Source organism: Phalacrocorax aristotelis, chromosome 5, assembly GCF_949628215.1.
Source record: "Phalacrocorax aristotelis chromosome 5, bGulAri2.1, whole genome shotgun sequence".
In the NCBI taxonomy this organism is placed as follows: domain Eukaryota; kingdom Metazoa; phylum Chordata; class Aves; order Suliformes; family Phalacrocoracidae; genus Phalacrocorax; species Phalacrocorax aristotelis.
The window spans coordinates 18,403,077-18,421,799 of NC_134280.1; the positions used below are offsets into that span (position 1 = coordinate 18,403,077).

General features: G+C 53.4%; 1 protein-coding gene across 1 annotated transcript in view; it reads right to left on the reverse strand.

Annotated features, from left to right (window-relative positions):
* Positions 1-7,094: 7,094 nt before the first annotated feature.
* CFAP65 (cilia and flagella associated protein 65) overlaps positions 7,095-18,723 on the reverse strand; it is a 34,253-nt gene continuing 22,624 nt past the window's right edge. Inside the window, 12 exon segments of the mRNA XM_075093213.1 lie at positions 7,095-9,198; positions 9,201-9,280; positions 9,952-10,085; positions 10,767-11,054; positions 11,597-11,746; positions 12,128-12,342; positions 14,045-14,110; positions 14,657-14,794; positions 15,404-15,520; positions 16,000-16,143; positions 17,497-17,655; positions 18,420-18,611. Of these exon segments, the coding sequence (XP_074949314.1) occupies positions 9,139-9,198; positions 9,201-9,280; positions 9,952-10,085; positions 10,767-11,054; positions 11,597-11,746; positions 12,128-12,342; positions 14,045-14,110; positions 14,657-14,794; positions 15,404-15,520; positions 16,000-16,143; positions 17,497-17,655; positions 18,420-18,611 (1,743 nt within the window). The 3' untranslated portion in view covers positions 7,095-9,138.

Consider the following 18,723-nt stretch of genomic DNA (forward strand, 5'->3'; position numbering starts at 1 on the left):
ACCCCCAGCCTGGGACAGGCCTTGGAGCCGGTGCTGGCTCTGATGTGGGAGGTACGGGTGTTTAAAGCTTTGCCTGCCTTGGGGATCAGCTCACCCTTGGCTGCAAATCCTGCCAAAGGGCCATTCCCCAGCCAACACAGCCCATAGGGCAATATGGCTTCCTGGAGTGACCCCCCCCCCCCCCCCGCTTTGAGGGGTCTCACAGCTTCCCCCTGCCACTGGGCAGGCAGAGCTGGGACATAGACAGCAGTCCGGGAGGATGGTGGAGGGGCATGGTAATTTCTAGTGCTGCCACTTGCAGCTGCCCCCTTGTCCTGCTGGGACACACATGCTGCCCTGCACATAGACCTGGTGCTGGTGCCAGTGCAGGGTCTGGCTCCCCAGCTGCTGCCCCGGATATCCTGAAAAGCCAAAAAAATGCTTTTCTGGAGCACCTGACCCGGGCTATCTACAGGGTAAAACACGGGTCCCATGGGGTGCAGGGTCACGCTAGAGCACAAGGCAGCCCGGCGGTGTGTGGAGTCACTGAGGGAGAGTGAGGCAGCTGAGCAGCATCTCTGCAGCCCTGCTCTGCCAGATACCATCTCTGCCAGGCTCTGCCCCCACAGGGACGCACGTGCGGTGGCTGGAGCAGCATGGGCAGCAGGGTCTGGCTTTGCTCAGCATTATTAATCGTGCTCTGTTTGATCCCAGCGTGAGCAGGGCAGCTGCAGGGGGTTATGTGGCTCAGGGGATGTGTTGTGCTTTCTTGGCTTTTCAACTTTGCTAGGCTTGGTGGCAGGAGACAGAGCCCAGAGACATGGCCCGAAGGGGCCTGTGGCCACCGTGATTGCCAGTCACTATACTGTGTGGTGGCTGTTGCCAGGCCAGGATGGGCACTTGCATCTGGAGAGACACAGGGAGCTCAGCACCCCTGGAGATGCTCTTTCGTTTTGATGCTTTCCCACACCTTTGGAAACACCCAGCCTCTGCCCAGGCAGGCAGCCCGGGAGGAGCCTTTTCTCCATCCCTTGCAGGGGCATCCCAGGGAGGGAGCAGGGCTCTCCTGCTCCAGGGCAGAGGCTGCTGAGCCTTGTCCTGCACATGGATTGGATGGGGGCGAGGGAAAGCAGCAGGAATTGTTCTGTCCCTTGGCACAATCCTGGACTCCTTCAACTCCAGCCTCTCCTCCATCTGCACTGTCGGGCTGGGCTCAGCCTTTGTAGTGTTTGTGGAGAGGTTGCAGGAAGGGTTCGGGACCCACGTGTAGACTCGAGCATCCCTGAGCACAGTGCAGCTGGAGCTGGAACCTGTGCTACAAGAGAAGTGCCCAGGTGCGGCATCCCTAGGCCAGGGCAGAAGCGTGCTTGGGGCTGTCAGAGAAATTGCAGACACGGCCAGGCAGGGGAGTGTGGGGCATTTTGCACTCCCAGAGAACCTCCTGGGGTAGGAGGAAAGCAGGTCCACTGCTGTCCCCTCTTGTAGCTCTCCTGGACTCCCTACTGTCTCCATGGTGCTAGGAGCAGTCCCCGGGCTCTGACCGTTTCTGTGCGGGCAGGAGGGAACAGGGATGGGACAGGACACGGGATGGGACAGGAGCCCAGGTCAAGCACTGTACTGCACTTTGAGAGCAGGGCAGGCAGTGGGCAGGGCTGTCCTGGAAGAGATCCCCCCGAGCTTGTCAGGTCCACCCCCCCATACCCTTCCACAGCAAACTTGGGCAGGGGTATTGCCTCCAGCAGGAGCTGGTACCTGACCCACAGGGTGAGGGTGAGCAGCAGGCAACACCTGCCCTGGGAGCCCAGTGCACAGGCAGGCAGATCCTGCAAGGGCCAGGAAGTGCAGCTGCTGGGAGCCAATCTGGGCAGAGGTGTGTGGGAAAGGGTGCTACACACCCCCGCCCCCCGTGCCCCTGTCCCCTATACCCCCGTCCCCTGCCCTGCTCCTCCCTGCCTGCTCCTGCCCTCCCTCCCCACTGCCTGCACTGTGTCAGCAGCTAAAGCTCCCTTGGTGCCAGCAGACCATTGAGACCTACCTGTGCGTTTGGCAGAGCCTGGTGAGCTCCACCCTGGGCCAGCGCTGTGCCAAGGCTCCCTGCGTCTGCCATGGCTCTGCATTGCTGCCAGGGCGCAAGGGCCAGGCTGCCCTTCCCCAGCAAGCTGCTGCAGGCAGCGGTCAGCCATTCAGGCGGGGTGCATGTGCCTAGTATATTACACATGCCTGTCATGCCATGGGCACAAGGACACGGGTCTTGCACGTCACAGCCTGCAAAGCTGGGTGTCAGAGATGCCATGTGTACCAATGCCACATGGGTCCCATGACGCTCGTGCATGCTGCGTGCAGATTGTATCATGTGTGCACTGCCTGTCCATCGCTTCATGCACGTGCCACGCACAGGCCATACACTGCGTGCATGTGTTTGGGTGAAGATTGTGAGTTGTGCGCACATCCCTTGTGCGCTCCGCACCCAGGCTGTTTGTTCGTCCTGCCACTTGTGTTGCAAAGCAGCTTGCGTGTCCTGTGTGAGTTGCAAGCAAGCGTGCGCTCCCTACGTGGGCTGCAGGTCGGGGGTGCGCAGGACAGGCTGCAGCGGTGTGCGGGTGGTACGGCACATGTGCACACCAGCCACACGCTTGCAGACGGGCTGGACCTGCCTAACGCGAGCCGAACGAACAAAACGTTCAGGTCAGGTCTTGCACGTGGGGCTCGACGCCAGGCAAGTGCAGAGTTGCTCCGGGCTCAGATGGCGTGGGCTGGAGGGGTGCTCTGCCACAGGCTGCCGGCAGCCCCTTCCCCATCCTTCCTCCTGAGCTGGGTCCCTCCAGGCTCAGAGCCGGTGTCCTTGCTGCACCCGCTGCTCCGAACATGCTCCTCCAGGGGTAAAGTCCGGAAGGTTGGATGCTTGACACCTGCTGCCTGGGAAAGACAAACAGAGCAGAGGCGGGTTAAACTGGCACGGCAGGGTGGGGAGGGAGGGTGGGGAAGGAAGAAAGGAAGAAAGTAAATGGAGGAGAGGGGAACAGAAAGTATTAGAAAATACAGGCGAGAGAGAAGGGAAGAGTTAAGGGAAGGGAGCAGCCAGGACGGTGACCCCGAGTCCACCTGCTTCCCTCCTGGGAGTCTGCAGGTTCCACTGGGCTCCCAGCACTTGTCCTGGGGGAGCCCCCAGGGTTTCCCCCATGCCCAGCACCCTGCTCCCAGCTGGGCGGGCAGGACCCTGGCCCAGGCGTGCCAGGCTACAGCACCTCACCTGCCTCCGGTGACACGCTGGCAGCTGGCAGGTGAGCGGCTTCGCTTTCCCCCACCGGCTCACGAGCAGAAAATGAGGGTGACGCTGGCTGGATGGGGCTTTTATAGCCCTGATAAAAATAGCGCTGGCTGGCCGATGATCGGGGGGCCGGAGAGATGTGACTGAGCAGAGACAGGCGAGAGGGCTGGGCTGGCGGCGGCGAGCCTTCTCCCCAGCACACCTGTCACAGCTCTGTGTTTGCTCAGAGCAAATATTGACCCAGGGAAGGCAGGCTGGGCAAGGGAGGCGATTAGCCCACCTAGATTAGAGGCAGAGCAGGTCTCTATGCAAACTCTCCAGGGCTGCCTTTGTTAATGGGAGCCTGATGGGCTGACAGGAGCCAGGAGCCTGGGTGCTGGGGCGGGTGGTGGGGAGGAGGAGGAGGTGGAGGGGGGAGAGGAGGAGACATTCATTAACCTGCACTGGAACAACACCAGCTGTCACTTTTCCACCCACCTGCCTGGCTCACTTTGCAGCTGGGAGTGAGGCAAGAGTGGGGGACCAGGCGAGGCAGGTGTGGGGGTACCCTACCTGGGCAGCTCTGGGGTAGGGGCTGCTTGCTTGCAACCCTTGAGGCTGCTGAAAAGTGAGGGAGCAGTAAGGTCCCAGGGCTGGAAAGCAAAGCTACTACTGCCTACCCTAAGCAGCCTGACACTGAATGCCAATGATGGCAAGAACCCCCTTGCCCCCATCCCAATCCCCCCACTCATGCTGAAGACCCCTTGGGCACACCAGGGCGATGCACACTTCATTGACAGAAACCCACAGACCTCTGAGCTGGGCAGCATAGCAGAGCTTTACAAAACCACCTCTGCTCGCTCCCTTTGGGAACATTTCCAGCACGGCCACATGGGCCACGAGCCAGCTCTCCCAACTCAGCCACAAGAACAGGTTGTGTTTCACTCCATGTGCACAAGGAGTACCTTCCTCTGGGGTCACTGCATCCCAGAGTCACACCACTCTCCCACATCCCGGCTGTGTCACCAGCCAGTGGGGTAACCAGTGCAGACACTCCCATGCTGGCTCTGGGGGCAGCATGCAGAGCCCACGGGGCCAGAAGAAGTTTAGACACACTCCTGTGGCACCCAGCCACGCTACTCAGCCCTGACAGTCCTCAGCTGATCTCAGCTAGAGCCAGCAGGAGCTGGGCTATCTCTCTGGGTTACTCTGGCACCCACGACTCCCTGGATAACAGAGCATGAAGTGCAGCTGCGGTAGCAGGAGAAGCTCCTTTGTGCAAGTGCACTGGTGTGTTTGTTTATGTAGATGGGTGTGTTTGCGGGTGGGGAAGGGGATAACACTGCTTTAACCCCCACAACGGACACCTCCAGGTATCCTGGTCCTGGGTGTGCTTTAGCAACTACTATCATTGTCCCTTCCAGAGCTCAAGTGTGCTTTCAGTGGATTCCCAAATACAAGCGGATAGTTGTAGATCCTTATCAGCCACTGCCACCCAGCTCTTCTTCCTTGGAGACTTGTCCCTCTCAGAGTCAGGATTTTGAAAGGCAGGCTCCACCCCTCCTGCCTGCTGCTGTCTGTGGGGTTTGAGTACTGCAGGCTCCCAGCCCAGCAGAGCCTGGCACCGGGATGAGCTGGAGTGATGCCAACCGGCTGGACTTGGTTGCCCTGAGCCTCTTTTCCTGTAGTTTTTTTGCCAGCAAAGGAAATGCAGGACCACTGCTGCCCTGGTTGTGGTGCTAAGAGGGACTGTGATGCTCCCTCTCCTTTTGATGCGCTACAGGCCCTGACGCCCAGGCTTGCCCACTTTTCCTTTCCCAGCATGGGAAACGTGCTGGGCAGGATCTTGCCTCTCCCTTCTGGGCCACGCACCAGCAGAGCAAAGCCACAGCTCCTGGCATAGGCTGCCTGGCTGCCCCCTTGCTTTCTGACGCCAGAAAACCCCCAAACACCACACCATTGCTGCTGTAGCTCCAGAAGACAACTCCAGGACAGCGCTATGTGCTCTGCCAGAAATGCTTTCTCACCCCAACCTCTCTCCTGCAAGGGCAGGACCCCACCATGCACCACATAACAGCAAAGACTGCCCTTGCAGGGACCCCTCTGGAAAACAGGAGAAAAGCAGGTCCTTTCAGCTCACAGAGTGCCCTGCACCGGACAGCTGTCCTGGGGAACACCTTCCACCTGTCCTGGCACATCCACGGCAGCATCCACTGGCTTGTGCTCTTCCCTGGCTGGAGGCAGTGCTGGGACCAAGATTTTGCTTTTGCACTCAACAGGACTGGCCCCAGCAGAGGCAGGCTCAGCCTCCTCTCTCAGCAGCCAAGGGTTTGTGCTACCTTTCCGTCCCATGAGGACTGACTAGCTCACCTCAGAGCACCTTCCATGTCCATCAGGAGCCACCACTGCGCCCTGGTCTGACCTGAGCATGGACTAAAAAGTTCCCATTCCCAAATACCAAAGTAATACAGCTGAGCCAGCAAAGCCCCGTATCTCGGATGTGGGAGGCCAGGGGTGAAGGGTCTCTGCCCAGCTCTGCCAAGGGTTTTGGGAGGATTACCTTCACGTTTTAGCTCTCCAGACTTTGCCCTGCCTGTGCTGACACTGCAGGCTAGTTGGGGCAGGACCTTTCCAGGTTCCTACCTAACACTCGGTATGGGGGGAGAAGGGGCTGATTCTGACCTGTGCACACTTGCAACAGGGGGCCCAGGGGACTGTCCCCTAACACTGCCATCTTCTCCACATAGACACAGAGCCATGCCAAGTGGGTCTTTGCAGGCCACTAGGGCTCCCCAGCTGCAATGGGACAGCAGAACCTTACAAACACCCTGGCAGGAAAGACCAAGAGCAGCTTTGTTCCCTTCCCTTTATCTCCCAGACAATGGCACGATTCAGCAGGTGTTAAATGTTTTAATGGGATTCAGGATAGCTTCTGTTGCCCACCTGCCCCAAGGCCATTTCACCCCTCCCTAGGAGCCAGGACTAACAGCCAAGAAGAAAAGGCCTGTTGTGTGTTGCATTAACTGCCTGATGACTGAGCACTCCTGATAACTAGCACAAGGAGGAGGGGAGCACTATGAGCTTGGCAAGCTCACTCTCAGCCATCCTCACACTGGCCCTATACCTCAGGCAGCCTGTCCTGGCTGGCCTAGCCACCAACCCCAACCCCCTGGGAACATCACCCCACTTCACCACCCAAACACCAGTGGGAAGGAGCAGGGCCCGTATATACAATAACCCCATTTGAGAGATGTGCATTAGAAACATCACTGGTGTTGGGGCAGGGGCCAAACCCAGCCCTGGAAGCCCATACAACAAGCTCAGACTTCTTTCTGCCTGAGACCCAGTTGTGGTTAGTAGACACAGGGCTTCTCCCCTTTTCTGTGACCTGGGCTGTGGGTCTGGCTCTACTACAGTCCTACAGTTCACTGCCTTCACCCTTGGCAGTGGGTAGCAACAAAGCCTCTTGCTAAGGGACAATTCCTCCCATGAGCACTGTTCATCTTTGCCCACCCTTCACCTCACCACTGCCCCCCAAGATCCCAGTGTGGGAAGGAGCAGCAGGGAAGCACTGAAGCCCCCATGTGAGCGCATTGCTGTAGGCTCCCCACTCTGAAGGCCTCACCCCGAGCAGTGCCTGGGGTGCTGCTGTCTCCCACTCCCTTTGCCAAAGGGACAGCAGCATCGCTTGGTCACACATGTGAGTGTTTTCCAAAATCAGGGCCAGGGTCTCATTCCCAGCTTGAGAAGATGAAGCAGGAATTTTCACAACATGGGAAAGGTGCTGTCCCTGGTGTATTTTTAACTTAGGATGAGGATAAAAGAAGAAAAGCATGTGACAGCTTTTAATGGCTTTGCTTAGTGCACACTGAGTGGTTCTGGTTGACAGGCACCAGCAAAGACCTAGAATAGAGGTGACACACCACCATCACACACCACAATCTCACACCCCTGCAAAGAGCCGAGGGAAGGAAGATTTATCTCTCAGATGTGTAGGTAGCTCTCAAATGTCTGGTTCCCTGACTCAGCCACTGCTGAAGGCACTGTCTCATGGCTCTTTCCTACTAGAGACACTAATCAGAGAAGTGAATTTACCTCTGACTGTGCTCCAACTGGAAAGCGCAGTGTGAGTTCTTTTTCCCCCAGGTCCAGACTGCATTCAGCACAGGAGAGTGGGGAGGATAGGAGCTTTAATGACAAAAAAACCCCTACCTCCCTGCGCATGTGTCTGCACTCAGGCTCCATCCATTCACCCTTGGTTGTTACACCAGACTAACACACAGCATTCCCCATGTTGACCCATCTGTCCCACAAGGCAGAGGAGTTAATGGTGATGCAGTCCAGAGCATCAGATCACGCAGCAGGTCTGAAGATGGGCAAACTCACCGATCCTGTCTCCACTGCTCCAGGCTGCCCTTAGACTCCTGCAGGCAGCTGGATTCAACCTGCTTTAGGACAATGGCAAGGCTCCTCTTCCTGCCTGCGTTACCCACTTAGGACGCCTGTCACAGGACTACAGAGCATCTGTAGTGGGCAAATCCTAGTGAGGAGCCTGGACCAGGCAGTCACCCCAACTGGACTGAACAGCCAGGTGCCTCTGCTGCCTCGAGCTGGGGAGGAAGAAGGTGGTACCCCATTGCTTGTTCAGCACCAGCTGAAGCCCAGAGTAAGACAGAGAAGCTGCTGTGATGTGGACCTGGCACCCAGGGTGTTGGGGAGGGAGTAGAGGGTCTGCACTTCTCATGAGAAGGCCCCAGGACCCATGTGAAGGCCCCAGGCACCCAGGCTGAGCTCAGGAGCTGGCAGTGCCTTTGCTATATCTTTAAAAACAGGAACAGCTCGGCCCTGGGGCTTAGCAACGGGTTACGCACGTAGGGCTCCCGCACAGAGTGGAGCGCTGGGGTCGTGCTGGGTTTGCTGCAGCACCCCCCCGGCACAGCAAACATCTGCCCTCTGCTGAGCAAAAGCCCTCTGCAGCTCCTCATGCATGGTCTTCTCTTGAGCTGCAAGGGGAGAAGGTCTTGGCTGGGTGCTGGCACTGGGAACAAGGCAGGAGAGTTTGGAGGGGGATATCAGCTGCATCCCCACCACAGGAGGGTGGCTGGGTGAGCCCTGTAGAGCAAAGCCCACAGCAGGGCTGCAGAGGAGGGCAGATGCTGCAAAGCCAGCCCCGCTGCCTGACACGGCCGGCCTGCAGCCTCTGCCAGGGAACAGGCAGCCGGTGCCCAGCACCAGCCCAGCTCTGCGCTGGCACCTGGGGTTTCTCACAACTAACACCGCCACCTCTCGGCTGTGACAAACCCCGCTCTTTCACAGTGACTCCTGTAGCCTGCCAGACCCCAATGCCAGGCCAAGGCTCATAGCATCCCCTTCCCCAGGTGACAGTTTTGCAGTTTGAAAAGGAGAGAGCTTGTCCACGGTGTTCCCAAACCCAGATGCATCGATTACATATGTTACATGCCGGTGTCTGTGTGCCCAGAGGCCAAGCTCCTTTTATTGGACTGCCGAGTGTGCTAGATGGTGCTGCAGCTGCTCTCTCAGGCTGGGTCTCTGGACGTGGGACTTGCAGCAGCCACTAGAGCAAGGAAGGGAGGAAGAATAAATATCTGCACGCTACTGATGTTGACAGGGGCTCAGCACCTCAATGCGCAGCTGCCAGTACTTCCTCAGCTACATTTCAAAGTAGATTCCACTCCTCTTCCAGCTGGTACAGACTGGGGGCAAGTGGGAAGTCACAGAGGTTGTCCATGTGCTTCCTGTAGCGCAGTGATGTTCTTCTCCGATGATGTGGTCAGCCACAGGGAGAGGAGATCTCATGAACTCTGCTGTGCAGTTGCGAGAGGATTCAAACTGGAGCTGAGGACAGAATCAGGACATACCTTCTCAGAGGCAGCCAGCATGCTGAGCTCAGGTCATGGTGTGGGAGGATCAGAGTTGCTCTGGACATCACAGGGATGGGATGAAGAGTGGAGACAGTTGATGTGCTTGAAGACCTCAAGCAGCACAGTGCCTGGCAGCTACGCTCTTGGGGGTGGTGGAGCTGAATTGGTGATTCTGAAGAAGAAGATACTGCTTTTGGGGTGGGGAGAGTGCAGCCTGCTGCTTCCTCCCCCTCAGGAAATTATCCCTCCCTGAAGGATCACAGGGAACACCCCTCATCTATCTAGACAAGACTCCTGCAGCTCTGGAGATTACATCTCCATCCAACAACCCCCTTCCCATCCTCCCTCAATCCCATTTCCCTGCACACCTCCCCAAGCTGGGGCAAATCCTCATGCTTTGCCCTCAGCCCCAAATCTACCTCCCCACCAGTGGCCATTCCCTCAGCCTAACTAGGTTGCACACCACCTTGGACTACCAAAGCTTTGCCCCCTGCTCCTTGACCCCTTTTCCTAAGATACCCTCCTTGTGTCCTTGTGCTGGGCGGGCTCTCCAGTGCCTCAGGCCAGTCCCTTCTGCCAGCTGCTCACTCACAGGGCCCTGCCCCAGAGCTGCATGATGGTCTCAGGTCCACAGAAAGGCTGTAACATTACCACCTCTGCTCTGCAGCTCAGGATAAGCCAAAGAAAGGGCAGAGGCTTTGGGAGTGGATTCCCCTTTTTGCACAGGCAGCCTTGGCATTAACACACAGTGATCCAGCTAATCCACATGGTCTAGAAAATGTGCTGTGCTTCAGCTTGACATATTAAGGACCAGTCCGTGACAACACAGATACACTTTGCTACCTTCGGGAAGGGCTGGGGGGTAGAGAAATGACCCTGGGCCGGGCTGTCAGCACCACCTCCCCACGGCTGGCTTCAGTCAGGATATTCTGCAGTGTGTTTTCCAGCACCAGCTCCACCAGGTTCCCAAAGGCTGGCTGCCTGGAGGGGCAAAAGTACAGGCAGAGGACAGCTATCAGAAAGCAGATAAGGCAGGCTGCTTGCTGTGACTCCTCCCAGGAAACATCAGGCGCAGCAGCAGAGCACACACTGTTACCTACACGCTGGGGCCAATAAACCAAAGGCTAAAGCAATGGGGTGCTGACCCATCTCCCGGAACTGCCACCAGCTGGTGTCAGGCCCTGACCTTGTACAGAGCTGAGTGACTGTGGCTTTACTGGTTTCACCCTCCAAGCTGTGTTGTAGTTGGTATTCGTGCATATGCTCATGGCCTGTAGCAGTGTGCAAGGGTGTAGCCACAGCAAATGCAAGGTGATGAAATACTGCAGTAAAAAACAAAAGGTAAGGTAAGCACCCACTGCACACTAACTCTAATATGACCAGGCCTGTCTGAGTGTAAAGCAGACTTCACTCACCACCAGCATCCTGGCACTGGCCAGGACTCAGCCCCAAGACACAGCAAACCTGAACTCTTCATAAACTGCACTTGGGAGACGGTGGCTAGGCAGGGTAGCATTGATTTCCACCCACAGCACACAGAACACCCCAGCAGAAACACTGCAGGGCAGAAGCAGAAATGTGTTTCTGGCCAGGTAATGTGCTGCCATCGCTTTCCTGCCCATGCAGCTATTGCCTTTTCTGTGTGAGCTCTTCCTCACCTGCTCATCATCTCCTTTTGCTCCCTCAACTGCTCATGGTGCAAAATCTCACTCATCCTCTCCCAAGGCTCCAGCAAATCATTGTTGGGAGAGGTTTCCTGCCTCGTTTCTTTCCTCTCTCCATCCTTTTCAGGGTAAAGATCTGGGGAAGCAGAGACCCTGAAGGGGATCTGTCTCCTGTCCTGGAGCTCTGCTGATTCTTCACACCGGAACTGGGAGAAATACGGAATGGGCTCATCCAGGCTTTTTCTCACTGCATCATGGAACCGGGTGTTCTCCAAGAGGCCTCTGAGAAGAAGAAAATAATGGATTATTCCCAGCAAATCAGATATCTGTATGATCCCAGAGGATCATTAAAAGACAGTACAAATCAGAGGAAGACCCTAACTGATGTCAATTATTAGTTTGTCCCTTCTTACTTTCTGAACATAAGGGAGGCAGCAAGATGGCTTGAGCTACGGAAACTACCTTTGCCTCCCCAGCACTGGTTCTTTACATTTCTGCAGCTGATAAACAAAACAGGTAAATCCCAATGCAGCCTATTCCCAAGATCATGGCAGGCAGAGTGCCCTGGTTCCTGGGCAGTGACGCTGATCGCTATACAGAGATGGGCCCAGCCCCTAGCTGGGGAGCAAGACCCTGCCTCTGGCTGTCGCATCAGGACTCCTGAGTTCATAGCCCCCAAGGCAGCCTTTGGCAGGCTGGATCTCCAGTTCTGGGGCAATGCAAGTGCACAGACTCCTCTGGGATTAGCAAGGGGCCAGCTGTGCTGCATGCACACCCCTGGAGGACAGGGGCTCCAAAGCAGCTGAGGGTGAAGGGACACGCACCTGATGGTACCTGTGAGTATGTCAGTCACTATCTGCAGCTCCTGTTTGGAAGCATCAGCCAGGGACAGCCATTTGGGGTCCATGTCCATCCTGTCTCTGTCCCTACTCCCGTCCACAAACTTGTTCTCCAAGGGCCAGTTGCTGAAGGGGCTGGGAAAGAAGGAGTTGTTCCAGCAGCAGCAGCACTACTGAACCAAACTAGCAAAGACCTGCATCCTCCTGGCTGAGCAGCAGCACTGCAGGCAAGCAGGGAGTGATGCAGGGTGCCACAGCAAGAGTGGGAGCTCCTGCACTTGTGACAGCAGCAGGGACACGGTCATAAGAGAGGAGCACTGAGATCTGACAGCATCTCCCTTTTGGGGGAGGGAGAGAAACAGGTCATGTCAGCTAACACTGGGGAAAGCAAGGCACCTCCCGCCTAATACTGAGGCACTGGAGGGAGTAGAGCAGAACTCCAAATTCAGTACGTTTCACAGCATGCGCAGCCCTGGCTCAGAAGAAGATGTCAATCCAAAAAGCTGGATGTCTTACCAGGACAAGAAGTATTTGGGGAACTCCGAGGTGAAGTTGCTGAAGAACTCTTCAATAGAGTAGGATCTGGCTGTCACACCAAGGTGTAAGAAGATGGGCTTGGGGGACTCTGGTTTGACCCACACCTGGCTGGCTTCTTTGTCCAACAGCAGCCTCCTCTGAAAGTGTCCGGCAGGCAGATTGGGCATAGGGTGGTTTTTAATAGGGGGTAGTGTCTGTTGGAGAGAAAGAAATGGCAGGTACTTGGTTTCTTCTCCGGCCACAGGCAGGCTGGTGTAGGTGTGAGCACTGGCATGAGAACTGGAAAGCCCAGCAGTCAGAACCACCAGATTCTGGACAGGAGACAAGTGTCAGAATGATCTTGGCATGGCAGTACTGCTATCAGGCATGAGTGGCCATGCTGGAAATCAGGTCTGCTCCCTCTTTGCTGCCTAGTACTCCAGCCCCAAGTATCAGCAGGGCTTCAGGGTCTCCCCAGGGCACTTGGGGCTGTTGTACTCCAATCTGTTCCTGTGGAACTCTGGGAGACATCTCTGCTCTTCCGAACACACCATGAATGCTATGGGAGATGTGCAGGAATGCATGCAGAAATTGTCCTGAGCCTGGAAGGAAACCAGGAACTGACTCCAGCCATGCAACATGGGCCAGTTTGGGGTTGTATTACCAGCAGTCAGTTTGGGAGAAGTTTCTTAGGGCAGGAGTAGTCCAGAAGCTTGGCCCAGAAGGACATTACCAAGCTCTGGAGAAGCCCTCAGGCATCACAGGACTTCAATGACCTTTGAGACATAGCTGTCCAACCTCTGGGAATGAGGCCAGAGGCCTTCACCACTCCTGACACAGACACAGCAGGTCATTGTGGGCTCCAAATTGTCACTAGCAGCTAAAACCCTGGAGGACTAAAGGAAACTGCTTTTACGTTTCCCCAACCATCCTTATATTCATCCCAATGAATGCCTCAATCTGCATCACTGATCACACCTAACAGTGCAGGGCAGACAGTCCAAGCTAGAGCTGCTCTGAGCCGATACCTTCACACAGGATAGTGCGGGGCACGCAGAGGCACTTTGCAAGGTCCCAGGAGCACTGCTACAGCCTTACTATGGTGTCAGTCCTGAGATAACATGCTGTGACTCCTAGCTGAATGAATCTGCTCAGGCCCAACATCACACCAGCTCCTCTTAACCCTTCCACATCTCAGGTTGGCTGGTTCTCCGCAAGCCCGGGCATTCCCACAACGCATGGCTGTAGGCGCAGCGTGGCTCTGCCTTTGGGCCCAGGCAGCTCTGCACAGCATTCACTGGGATCTTGTTCACACCGTGCCACCACTGCTGGAAAAGCTGTCTTTACAACTCAGAGCAGCTAATGTGGGCCTGTGGCCACACCTGTGTGATTTTGAAGGGGAACAGAGATGAACCAGGCAAATTGATCTTTAAAGCTTTCCAGGCACTTAAATGAAGGCAGTTCCTGCCTGCAGCTTCTCCTGAGGCACAGAGCACAGCTCTTTTAGCAGCAAGGACAAAGTCCGCAACATGTCATGCTAGGGTCCTGCCTCTTTCTGTTGTGGCACACATTCCCTTGCAGCCCCAGTGTGAAATCAGTCCAGGTACTGACTGCCCTGCCTGTATGCATCTTTTCTGCTTATTCGAAACTTTCCCCCTTTCTCCAGTCACAGGTGCACATTTGGTTCCAATTTTACTTCCTGTTTACCTCAGCTGGAAAGTTACTGGCCACAGGACACAGCCAGACAGTCTGATTCTTTTGGCTCCTCCAAACAGTCTGTCTCCCAAAGCTACAAATTTGAAGCTACAAATCCTGCTGGGCTTTCCATCCAGGCTCACACGCTGTGATATCCAGCATCTGCCTCTTTTCTAAAGCAGTCAGTTTGATTCTACTATGGGTGAGACAGGCATGACTTACCTTGAATTTCCTGATCACAGCTGAGGATTCAGGAAGATTTTCTGTCTCAGCAGAATCTGATGACCTCTAAAAAAAAAAAAAAAAAAAGAGAAATCAGAGTGTAGGAAAGATATGGAGCAAAACTAGACTCTAAGATTTACTTCACTGCAGCTGAGAGTCAATGATCACATCCTCCCATTCTTCACTCAGGCCACATTCTTGTTGTTAGTACACATTTTTCTCCTGTGTTTATTCATGGTTAAAAATTCAACCATCTGTTTCCAGAGCCACTGTTTTGGTTTTTTTCCCCTAAGGCTTCTCATGCACTTCCAACTTTCAGATGATTGTTAGCAAATTCAGAGTTTATAAGGTAATCAGAAAAATAATCTTAATCCCAAGGTCCCCACCTGCTATCCCCTCTCTCAATGTTAAAGAGAGTGCAAGAGGATCCTTGGCTAGAAACTAAGATCTCATTTTCCACTATCCACAGACCAGCTATGAGATCCTGAGTAGATGACAGCCTCATGTCCTGTTATCGACTTGCCTACATTTTTTTACAGAACATTTCTTATTGACACCTGGCTGCTGTTTCTGAGCTCAGCTAAACTGATGTAAAGTTCTGGCAGCACTTACCTCTGCAGGTGACTTTGGCTTCTTCTTAGTCTCGAGGTCCTTCTCTGTGATGGTGAACTCCACCGCCTGCTGTTCCTTTGCCCTTTCCCACTCCTGCAGGTCCTTCTCATACTGAATCAGGGACTCCTGGATGTAGACCTATGAACGAAACCATGATTGAAGGGAGTAGGGCCAGAAAGGAGCTGCAAATAACAGTTTCTGGCTCAACTCCATGTCTGTCACCCATTCCTCCCTTCCAGAATGTCCCAGCCAAAGCCCACTCCCTTTCCATGCCTTCCAGTGGCAGAAAGGGGAGAGAACAGTGCTATTATGAGACTTACACAGAGGAGACACAATCTTTTGCCAAAGGACACCTGGGAAGCATCCAGAGGGACACTACCACAAGTCTGTGCCCCTACTAATACTAAAGAAGCAAGACTTGCTTTTTACAGATCTTTAAGTCTCTGACATTCATTAAAAGCCACTCCCACTCAAACTGTGTGACTTCTAGTAGCTGGGTTCAACTCACAAAGCCACATGTTGCACAATTACACCTCACCTAGTGAGCCACACAGACAGAGAGGCCCTTAAAGCATCAGGAGAGATGAAGCTCAATATCTTCAGTAATGAGAAGTTCTGGCCAGCATTATGGAGCAAAGGATTCCTTCAGCTGGAAGCAGCAGGCAGCTGACTGCTGGGGCCAGCCATTTGGGAACTGCAGTGACATGCCCAGGTGATGCTAATACACAGGTACCTCTTGGGTCTCACCTCACACACCAGATCTTTGTTGTAGAAGGAAGCACTCCCTGAAGGTTGCAGGGTGATAAAGCAAGGGATGCTCTCTCCAGGCTGCACAAGCCCTGAATCTGGAGCAATGTGCAACATCTAGGGGGGGAAACAAACAAACAAAAGAACAACCCAAAACAAGTCACAGAGGAACCGTTTCACTGTCCTGGGACTTTCCTATGTGCCTTCTCTTTGTAGGAAACACAGGATTGTGGGAATTCTCTCCTCTCCCCTTCTGAGAGGTATGTGGCATGAGAGACATGCAGCTGATATATTCAAAGAACACCCATGGACTTTGCTGGTAAACAGGGTCCTGAGGTTTATTATCACACCCTGTAGTTCCAGGTTCATGTATCTTCACTGAAGTCTTCAGATTCCCCTTCTGAATTCCTGTCTTTCCCCTGCTATCCTAACCCTTGTCTTCACTTCTCTCTGCCCTTTCCTTTCATCGGCTAATACAAAAGCCAAGTCCTAAGATCGTTTCTGATTGTCTGGCTGAACATGAAATTGTAAGGTCCTGTTGTGGCACAAGAGAGATGGGCAAGAAGGCTGTAGAGGAAAGAGAATGAAAGACTCACCCCCTTGTCTTTACAGGTGCTTATCTGCCAGGCAAACACAACAGCTTTGCTCTCCGAGATATTGTTGAGAAAGACAAGTCGACTGACTTTGGTGCAGTCTGGGATATTTCCAAGGCAAATCCTATGGTGTGACAAGGTGGCTGCCTGCAAGAAGCAAGATGAAACCGGGAGGGACAGCAGGGAGGGACAGCAGGGAGGGAAGATGGGATGTGGCCACTGGGGAAGGGCAGTCACACAACTATCTTTAAGTTATCCAGCAATGCATAGATAATATTTGCCAGTTACCTTTACAATAAAAACTTGAGGGGGATGTTATATTTCTCTCATTTTTGTTCTGGTTATAACGACTCTTTACAGCAGGAAGATAGCCCTGTTGCAGTTGGATTGAGTGAGCAATGAATAGAACATAAAGCTGCTGCTGGGGCAGAAGAGGATCTCAGGAGCACAGAGTACCAGTGGCACCCAGATTCTCTCTGCAGCACTTGCAATCCAGGCCTTTTCCCACTTCGGTTGGCAAATGCAAGCTATGTAGTTGTGCAAAATCCTCATCAACCCGAATGCGAGTTTTGGGTACTTGCTCCCTACAACACCTTGCTACTGGTATGCTACTAGTCTTTCCCATTCTACAGGCACAGTGCAAACTCTAATTAATTACACTGATCATTAGAGAAGCTGATGAGTCTTGGTTACAGACAACAGAGTCTTGTGGAATGGCATCTTTGTTGGCAGCCTGAGACAGGTTTTTATTCACTTTCTCCTTGCTGTACCCAGGAATTCAATTGCTTCTCTGGAAGCCAAAGAGCATACGTAGCTGTGGCTGGGCTCCAAGGTAGGCGTGTTAATGTCACACAGGGTAAGTCCTTTTCCTGCCTGGAGTATTCCTCTGCTGATACTGCTTAATGCTGTTTCAGTACACTGGGATCCGTGGCTGAGTTTAACAACAGATTGTCCAGGCTGGCAGGCCAGCTCTAGCCAGGCCAAACAACCTCGTGCTGAGCCAGTGACAGGTCAAACAGTACATTCCTCAGGATATGCCTGAATTAGCAACCATCCTGCAGTCTGCATTCAGGTTATGCATCACCTGAGTTTGGCTGTGAAACGGAGGCAGCCAAGCCCTGACAGGGTACGTCAGGAGTGTTTTTGTGAATGAATTACCAAAGAAAAGGTGTTTCAGCTGCAAATAATAAAGGTAGCTGTGGTGGAAGGTAACTTTTAATAGAAAATTCAGAAAACATGCAAACCCTAAAACCTTTTCATTTCTAACGGCAGTGGAAGCAGCAACTTGGAATGCAGGCACCTTTCAGAACAACTGCTTTTATGAGTTAGGCTCTAGATGACCTAGTGAAAGGGAAATATCTTAAATATCTTGCTCTATCTCATGGCAATGAACTCCCCTGCAACACAGGCTACTGCTAGATGGGGCTGCTTCCGTATTTCAGTCTCTCTCACACAGTTCTGGACTAACCATGTTATTCATATCAGCATGCCTGGACTTACCTGCCCAGGCACAGTTAGCTTGGTAGAACCTGGAAAGACTGAAGTAGACAGAACTTTGCTGGATGTGGCAGTGTCTCCTACAGTATTCGGACTGTAGCCTATTCCCTGAAAGGTGATCAGAGCTGATTCACCCCCCAGGACGTGGATGGGAACATCAACCTGCCTTGGACAAGACAAGAGTATTAAGCCCAGAGTCATATCTGAGAGAGATGTGCAAGAAGCTAGTATACTTGCTAACGGATTAGTCTAAATGTACCACATGCATGGGTGAGGGGAAATCCAGTCTCTTTTGCTCCCTCAGGCCTTGACCTTCCCTGCTAACTCAGGAAAGTTGGTCAAGGAGTCAATTAGCCAGTTACTGTATGAGATTGGCAGGGACTCCCTCTTGGAGCAAAAGCTGGAGTTTTAAAATTCAATTTATTTATTTTTTTCATCTACCACAGAGTGGGGCAATAGGTAGTGCTCCAGCTGTGGCCCTGCCTACCTGCTGCAGCCTAGGACTAGGCCTTTGGGAAGTCTGTTTCCAGAGGGCTGCAGCAGTGTACGCTGCAATGATAAAAGACACCAACTTCAGTCTCTTTGGTGGTAGATATTGGAGGCCAACAATGAACCAAAAATCTGACCAGATACTGTTTATAGCCCGGTAACTGTTTGATGCTTGAGAAATACATATTGGGATGACTCTAGTTGTGGAAGTGATGTGTTCTTTGGGAAGAAGAAGTTTGAGATAAATTATTATCTGCTCCGTTTCCTGACCAGACCAGCTGCTTATTTGCTCTAAAGCTCTCTGCTTCTTGGAGGAATGGAGCTCAATTCAGCTGTAGCATATATGCACCAACCATTAATAAGAGATATAAAGAATTTTAGGCACACAACAGGAAAAGAAGAGAAAATTTTTCTGGCAGTCATGGGAAGAGTCTTACCAAGTACATTCTGGCTTCCAGCGGTGAGAAGATCCACTCAATGTGGCCTGTTGTGCCAGGGGGGATTTCTCCTCTAGGAGTTAGGCAGACAAACACAGGATGATGAAAATTCTCCTCCTGGATCCTCACAAGGTTGTCCAGCTGAACCTCAAACATCACAGGCATGGAGCCGCCATTGTAGAGTTCATAAATCTGAAGTGAGTCAGAGAGAGCAGTGCTTTTCACACCATGCACAAGTTAAACTAGTTAACACTTCCCCAGAGGACTCTGATAAGCATTAATAATTAATTAGTCAGCTTGTCTC